The sequence below is a fragment of the Eucalyptus grandis genome, chromosome 2, assembly GCF_016545825.1.
Source record: "Eucalyptus grandis isolate ANBG69807.140 chromosome 2, ASM1654582v1, whole genome shotgun sequence".
Classification (NCBI taxonomy): domain Eukaryota; kingdom Viridiplantae; phylum Streptophyta; class Magnoliopsida; order Myrtales; family Myrtaceae; genus Eucalyptus; species Eucalyptus grandis.
In genome coordinates this window covers 4,653,295-4,661,063 of record NC_052613.1, presented here as the reverse complement: position 1 = coordinate 4,661,063, position 7,769 = coordinate 4,653,295, and the positions used below count along the sequence as shown (strand labels likewise).

General features: G+C 38.6%; 1 protein-coding gene across 5 annotated transcripts; it reads right to left on the bottom strand.

The window, feature by feature from the left end:
- Positions 1-4,362: 4,362 nt before the first annotated feature.
- Positions 4,363-7,769, bottom strand: LOC104442327 (protein argonaute 4B-like). Of its 5 annotated transcripts, none has more exons than XR_005548261.1 (5): positions 7,571-7,767; positions 7,156-7,405; positions 7,020-7,057; positions 5,193-5,354; positions 4,363-5,075 (listed from the first exon to the last, which is right to left on the bottom strand). XR_005548261.1 is itself a non-coding variant. In XM_039306355.1 (5 exons), exons 1-5 carry the CDS (start codon positions 7,619-7,621, stop codon positions 5,330-5,332), a joined length of 279 nt encoding a protein of 92 aa, XP_039162289.1. In that variant the 5' UTR covers positions 7,622-7,769; the 3' UTR covers positions 4,363-5,329. The 5 variants fall into 5 exon arrangements, 2 of the variants coding, with proteins under 2 accessions (XP_039162289.1, XP_039162288.1); XM_039306355.1 differs by having other exon boundaries at positions 4,363-5,354; positions 7,156-7,183; positions 7,269-7,405; positions 7,571-7,769; XR_005548263.1 differs by having other exon boundaries at positions 4,363-5,354; positions 7,160-7,405; positions 7,571-7,765.

The window sequence follows — 7,769 nt, the reverse complement described above, 5'->3', positions numbered from 1 at the left end:
TTCAACGTTGCAGCATAATTGTAAAATTAGGGATTATTTGGTAACATACCAAATAATGTCTGATTTTATTCTTTTGTTCTTTGGAACAAAAAAAGAATATAAAATCAGTCGGTAACTTTTTTGTTTTTTAGAATAAATTTGGAACGGAATCAAAAAATAAAAAGAAAGTTGCTTCTTTATTCCGAGATCAACTCAAGAATTGAGCATTTTCTTTTTTCTTTTTCTCTCGTTTCTTTTCTTCTTTTCCTTTTCTTCTTCTTATTCTTTCTTTGGTTGGTTATTAGCCTTGGTCATGGCCGGCGACTGGCCAGATGAGGGCCGGCGACCTCGTTGGAGCATCACCGATCCCCAATGTGTCGCCAATTCCAGCGAGGCTGCGCCTCACCTAAACATGAGATGATACTGTCAACCTTGCAATGGTTTGATGATGCTTCGACGAGGTTATTAGCCCTTGTCCAGCTGATCGCTAGCCATGGCTAAGGCTGAGGGCCCGACTAGCTAAAGGAGGAAGAAGAAGAAGAAAGGAAAAAAGAAGAAAAATGTAATAAGATTATTAAAAAATTTAAAGAAATTCTAAATCACAAAAGAATTTAAGGGAAGTATTAAACGCATTTTTATTCCCGAAAATTCTAAATTTTCAGAAACTCGTTTAGAGAACAAAATCAGAAAAAATAATTTTTGAACATATATTGTTCCTGAAAATTGAATGGCTACTAAGCGTATCCTTTATTACAACTAGATTCTTATTAGAAATATCTTTTGCAAGCAAACATGATCTAATTAACTGTTTACCGCATACACTCTATATCATCCCTAATGTTGACATCTAATTTTAGCAAATCTAGGAAAATAAAGAAAATAAAAATTGCATTGGAACAAATAAAAGGAAAAAAATGAAAAAAAAAATGGGAGAAATTGATTTGATTGATTATGTATGAAAATTTGAAATTCTGATGAGTATACGGATTTTATTGAATGCAGAAACAATTTTGAAATCAAATGAAAAATGGACAAGAATTGAGCTGATTGCCAAATCATATAGATTTGATTTAATATGACAAGAAATGATAACTCAAGAAATGCCATGTAAAGAGACCATTTCGAATCATTTTTTTAATGACAGCAGGGGAGGGAATTTGAAAAAAAATTCAGAGCAAAAGTGAGAGTGGTTCGTTCATTTTGTTAGAGTTCGAAATTCGAAAAAAAAGAAAAGAAGAAGGTTCTTTCGTCTTTATTTTCTAGAAAAAGTCAAGGTCAAAAAAGAGTTCTGAAAAAGTCAGCAGAGAAGTGACGTAAAAAAAAAGAAAAAAGAGGAAACGCCACAATCGTCTTCCCCGAAAGGGCCTCCCCGATCGCTCCAGGCGTGCCCGCGCCGTCCAGCACGCCGGCGCCGCTTCCGCCAGCCACCTCCGCGTCTCTGCTATTGCCGCTTCGACACAAAGCACCCACGCCGACGCCTCAGCAGCTCGCCTCAGCCGGCCTCCGAGCACCACCGCGCCTCCGCCACTGTCGCCTCGCCGAACTCGCCCCTGACGCGCAGCAACACGGCCGCCGACGCTCGCGCTCTTCGCCACTCCTCACCGCTCCGCCCACCGTTCGCTGCTCCTCACCGCGCCGTCCCTACTCTGCTGGTCGAGCTACCCTCGCCAGCCACCGTCGCTGCGCCTCCACCAGGTTTGAACCCGAGCGGACCGCTGCCCCTTTCGACCCGACGCCTCTGCAGAAGCCCTCTGCAACAGATCGCGAAGCTCGCCGCACCGATCTCGCTCGACGACCTAGTCACCGCCTGCTGCTGCTCGCCTCCGCCCGACGCCGTCGTCGCTCAGCCGCGAGCCCCCGCCGCCGTCTTCGAGTTCTAGACGCCGCTGTTCACTTGCGCTTCCGTCTATCCGCCACCACTGCAGCCTCGTGCCCCCGTGCCGCTGTGATCCCCGCCAGCTGCGCCAGATGCCACACCTCCGCCGGTCCCCTCACCGGAGCACTCACGCCGGCCACCCTCACTCCATCGCGTTGCTGTCCCTACTGCATTCCCCCCTAGGTAGTTTATTTTCACTTTTTTATTCTATTGTCATTTATTTATTCATTTTAAATTTTGTTATTATTGTTTAAGTTAGAATATGGTTTGCCAATGTTAATATTTATGCATTTTGTAGGCATCATCCGTTAGGATTTTGTCCGGAATTAATATAATTGTTAATTTAATCCAAGAGACATCGGATTATTTTTTTAATTATATTAATTTTTGAGTTTTTTGGTAAAATTTTAATTGTTAAATCATTATAATTATTAATTTGATCCGTAAGACTTCGGATAAGATTTTTAATTATTTTGACCTCTTTGTCGTAATAATTAGGTTAAGATAATCATTAATTTGACCTGTGAGACAATAGATCATTTTTTCGATTATTTTAATTAGTTATTTTGTTGATAGCTTAGATTTAATATTTATTTAATAATTACTTATCTTTTAAAAAAAAAAAAAAAAATCAAAAAATCAAAAAAATCAAAATTTTGCATGAGCATATAGGTTTGGTAAATCAAACATTTAGGTTTAGTAAATTAGAATTTTCTTAGGATTACATTTTTAAGATTGCATTTTTGGAAATAAGTTAGGGTTGAACCTAAATAAATTCTTTAGGGTTTTAGATAGTGCTCGCACATTTTAATTATCTCATTTTTCAAAAAAAAATTCTAAGAAAGGATAGGGTTTAAGTCAAATTAAGCCCTAGAATAAATTGGAAGATTATCCCTTTTTAGATAGATTAATTAGGGTTTTCATAAATTCTGAATTTCAAAAAAAAAAATGCAAAAATAGTAGGTGCATGTTAACTAGTTTGCATAATAGGACAATTTAATCAAAATTTGTTCATTAGTGAAGTTAGGTCAGGTGCAATAACTAGGTTGCATAATAGGCCCATTTAATTAGAATTTGCATATTAATAAAATTAAGTCATTCTAATTTTCAAGAAACCCAAAAAAAAAATTGTTTGCTTTGTTTGATGCAATTTATTTATTGAATGCTTGAGCATCTATGTGATCATCTTTTTGCATAATAGTGATTTAGGTTAAAATAAATTCAAGTTGCCTGCAAAAATATTTTGAAAAATAAAAGAAATGGTACCGAAAGGGCATTAAAAATTTCTAGTGTAACCAAATCCCCATACTCTTAGTCTCTAGTTCGTAGGAGTAAAATAAATCTCCATTTATTTTACTTAGATGTCTAATCGACCTATCAAAAATCGATTAGTGACGACTTCTAGATAAAATCTATACATAAGTCGTGAATTGATATGAGCTTGGAAGAGCCCGAGCTAAGTTAAAAAAATTAATAGTTCATTAACCTAGTTTTAGGTGGTGCATCCGAAATTTAGGTCGCGACACCTAACAACATAAACATGTGCCCATAAGGATTGAGAGCAAACGCAATGCAAAACGGTGCCTGCATCTCTGTGGTTCTGTCACGCTTGGTGGATGCTCAATCATCCTTATTAACCAAATTCTACATGGCTGTACCCAATCGGCTTCCTTAATCCTTTCTCTTGAATCAATTCGTTCAACGTCACAGCGTCAATCCATCCACCTGCAGCAGTATACATATTTGATAGCGCAATGTAATACCCTGAATTTTCAGGTTCCAAATCAAAGAGCAGCTCTGCAACTTCTCTTCCTATCTCTACATTGCCGTGGTAGTTGCAGGAACTTAGCAAAGGGTTCCAAATGCCCAGCTTGGGCCGAGTTTTCATCTTCTTGATAAGTTCAGATGCCTCAAAAAGCTTTCCTGAACGGCCAAGCATGTATACCACAAAAGATGATGCCCTGTAACAGGTTCAACTCCGTATTTGTCCTTTCTATGCTCATAATACCAGAGACCTTCTTTAACCAATCCAGCATGACTGCAAGCTGATAGAGGGCTTACAAAAGTGATTTTAGTCGCTCTTATCCCAGATTCGTGCATTTTCTCAAAAAGTTTCAAGGCTTTCTTACCATCACCGTGGTACCCATGGGCAGAAATCATGGAATTCCAAGCCGCAATGGACTTTTTAGGTGAGTTTCTGAATACTTGAAGAGTAACATCCAATCTCCCACAGTTGCTGTACATATCAACAACAGCAGCAGATATAAAAGAATATTCATGAAAACCTAGTCTGAAAACTCGAGAATGAATTTGTGTTCCTAGCCGCATGATGCCAAGCTGTGTACAGCCTGAGAGAATGTTGACAATGGTGATCTCATCATGTTCAAATCCAAGATGTCCAAAGAGTTAAACTGCTTCCTTAGCAGCCTTGTTCTGACACAAGGCTGAAATCAGACAATTCCATGAACACAAATTGCTATTACTAATAGAACTGAAGACTAATCTCGCACTGGCAACATCTGCGCATTGTCCATACATAGTAATAATTGCATTACACACACGGGTGTCTGATCCTAATGGAGTTTTGAGAGCAAGCCCATGGATCAATCTCCCCTCAAGAAACAGCCGACGATTTCTACAAGCCGATAAAACATTGATAAGTGTGATGGAATCAAAAGAGACCTGATGTTTATCACTAAAGCTTCCCAAAAGAAGCCACTTTTTGAGCAGCCTGCACTTGTTCCAACAAGTGAGATCTTCGTGAACTGAATGTGTTGTCAATAACTTGCATGCTGCTTTAATATCTCCACTAACAACATACATGTACATGACTGAATATAAAGCAAAAATGCTGTGTGAAAATCCAGGTTTCAACTGCAGACTGTGGATTGATTCACCAAATCTGAGGTATTCAGGGGAATTACAGGAAGGAAGAATGGCTAGTAGAGTAGGTAAGCTGCATCCTGAGCACAATAGCAGCATTTCTTTGAATAAACTTTGGGCTTTCTCCGATAGGTCATTCTGGGAATACCCAGAGATCATTGTGTTCCATGAGATCAAGTCTCTCTCTGCAGTGGAATCAAGCAAATCTCAGCTTTCCTCACAGCACCACATCGCATATGCATATCCACAAGACTGTTAGTCACCCGAGGATCAAGTCCCATCCCTCTGTGAGTATTGTAGTCATAAAGTGTTTTCCCCTCTGTCAGTAGCATCGCATCTGCACAAATCGAAATTAGAGTAAGAAGAGTCACTGAATTAGGCTGGATGGACGCTATTAACTGCATTTCATGCAGAATATCAAAAGCTTCCAGAATCATTCCGTTTGAGGCATAACCATCAATCATCGTGTTCCAAAAAACAACATCATGGAGAGTCATTGCTCCAATAAAAATAGCCTCGGCATCCTCACTGTGTCCACACTGAAAATAGAATGCGATAAGGGAGTTGGCAACTGAAATGCAGGGGCTTTTGTCATAACCAATTTTGATTGCCAAACCTGATGGGGAAACAGAAACAACCTAAACAATATGAGATTAACACAGTAAAATAGAATAATCTCCCATCTCGTGTAAATCTAATAGAAGCCAATATAATAGAGCAAAATAAATATCAAGCACGCAAACACAAGGAGATTTTTTTATATGAAAAACCTCATCGGTGTGAGGGGACAAAAAATTACAAGACTGAAGCTCGTCCAAAAATCTTCACTATCAACAAAATCACGTGAACAAAATTCTTCTCTAGAAAATATTAGAGTTACATAGTAACAAAGACCTAAAAAACATCATTCTCAGCAATACACATAAATTTCACAATGATCAAGAATAAACTTGACCAAAAACACAAGATTTGATTAACCTAAGAAAAACCTAGTGTAGGGAAATTCAAATGAAAATCAAACTATTTAAATTCAAGGAGAGCACGCTACAAACATGCTGACAAAGTTTCAGCTTAATTGGACCACGAATCAGCTTCCGATGCTAGCTTGATATAAATCAAATTGATATTCAAACCCTAGATTTTATGCTTTCTCTTTTTTATTGTTATTGCATCTCTACTAACTTCTTTGCGACTACCACTTAGGGTGCGTTTGGTAACGCTTCTATTCCCGAAAACAATTTCTGATCATAAATAATTCTTTTTTATTTTGTTTCAAAAAACAATTTCTAAGCATTTTAAACCATTTGATAAGGGCGCGCATGATAAAATTTCTACTTCTCTATTTCTCTGTTTCTCTATTCCCCGGAATAGGTTTGAAACAAAAATCTGTTTGGTAATGTAATTTGATTTTTCTATTTCTGAAAAAAATTTATATTCTAGAAATAGATTTCAAGAATAAATTAAAAGCTAAAATTTTTAATTTTTCAATTTCTAGTCAAAAATCAATTTATGTTCCAGAAATTTTGTCATGCGCACCCTAATTGTCCAAAATTTCAATTCTTAAAATAAAATTGCATTTGGTACTTGTGTTCAAAATTTCTACTTCAAATCATTTTCTTTTAAATTTTAAATAATTTTATCACTTTTTATTTTTATTTTTTTTCTTTTCTTCTTTTCCTTTATTTCTCCTCCTCCTCTTCTTCCTCTTCTTCAAGTCACCAGTCGCCGACCTTGAGATGACTGGTGACCAGCCAGACGAGGGCTAGTGACCTCACTAAAGCATCGCCAGCCCTCATCGGCCGAGCCTCGACAGGGCTGGCCAAGCCTCACCAGTGGCTGGGCTTGCCTCCGGCAAGTTCATTGGACCAGGTTGCTAGCAATGGTGGTGGCCAGCGGACGGCAACCGCTAGGGTGAGCGGTTCCCGGTTCCCTTACAGTTCCGCTTGGAACCTCGGAACCTACCCTCGGCACGGTTCCTCATTTTTTGGAACCCGGAACCTACTCGTCAAAACCGAGAACCCGGAACCTACCCTGTCACAGGTTCCGGGGTCGGTTCCGGTTCCAACAAGTTCTTTTTTTTTTTTCATTTTTAGTTAAAAAAATGAAAATGAATGCAGCAATAATAAACAAACTTGTCATTCATTGAAGATAATATAACACAAACAGCAAACAGCATTTTAGAAGTAATAAACAAGCTGTCATTTGAACAACACACTTCATTCTAAATGATCTTTGCCTTAATCAAATCGAAAGTTTCTTGCTGTGCTCGGAACTAACGTACCCTGTCTCCAATTGGATTGAGTATCCCATCTCTAAAAGCTGAAAACAACAGCAAACATAACTTAGCACCACCAAAATTAAAAAAGAGAAGACCCAAACAACTAAAACTTCCAGATATGCTAAGAAGGGTTACTTACGCACAGTGACAGAGCCATGCTGCTTTTGCTGCACAGGATAACTAAACAGCTTAATAACTCGGCATGCTGACGTTCAAATTAGGAATGCGCATCAGGGGTTGATAAGGATATACTTTAGTCTTTTGAGGAAGAGCGGCACCCCAGGTAGTTTAGCCTGTATCTCCTCAAACATTTTATCCACTCTAACAGCAGGAGGGGCTCTTTTGAATTGGGGGCTTTCCTCAAACACGTCAAAAGGTTGTTCGGTGAGCTGCATCATTGATGGTCACGGACTATTCATTAGCTTATCGGAAGATGTTGCATTATAATTGACACACAAGATATAAGAAACACAATTAACAGGGCAATCGGGGGATAAAAGAGGTGTCTATCATCATCAAGGAAAATGTTGCAGCAGACGGGATATAAGACTCACAAGTCCTTTCATTTCAGCTAATCTAGTCAGGTCTCTTATAAGCCCACGCATGTCACACCGAGCAAAGAAGTTCACCACAGCCCATTTATGTATCTTAGTTGGCTCAACAAATTTCTGCAGAAGAGTGAAAAGATAGCATAAACAGACTTATTGAACACAATAATTGGTGGCAGATAATTCAAATAACCTTATTTTGAAA

Coding starts and splice junctions, on each gene's coding strand:
- LOC104442327 (XM_039306354.1), bottom strand. CDS start 7,621: ATGCGTGGGCTTATAAGAGACCTGACTAGATTAGCTGAAATGAAAGGA. Junction 7,406..7,570: donor TAGCTGAAATGAAAGGACTT/GTGAGTCTTATA, acceptor TCAATGATGCAG/CTCACCGAACAACCTTTTGA. Junction 7,184..7,268: donor CTCTTCCTCAAAAGACTAAA/GTATATCCTTAT, acceptor TATCCTGTGCAG/CAAAAGCAGCATGGCTCTGT.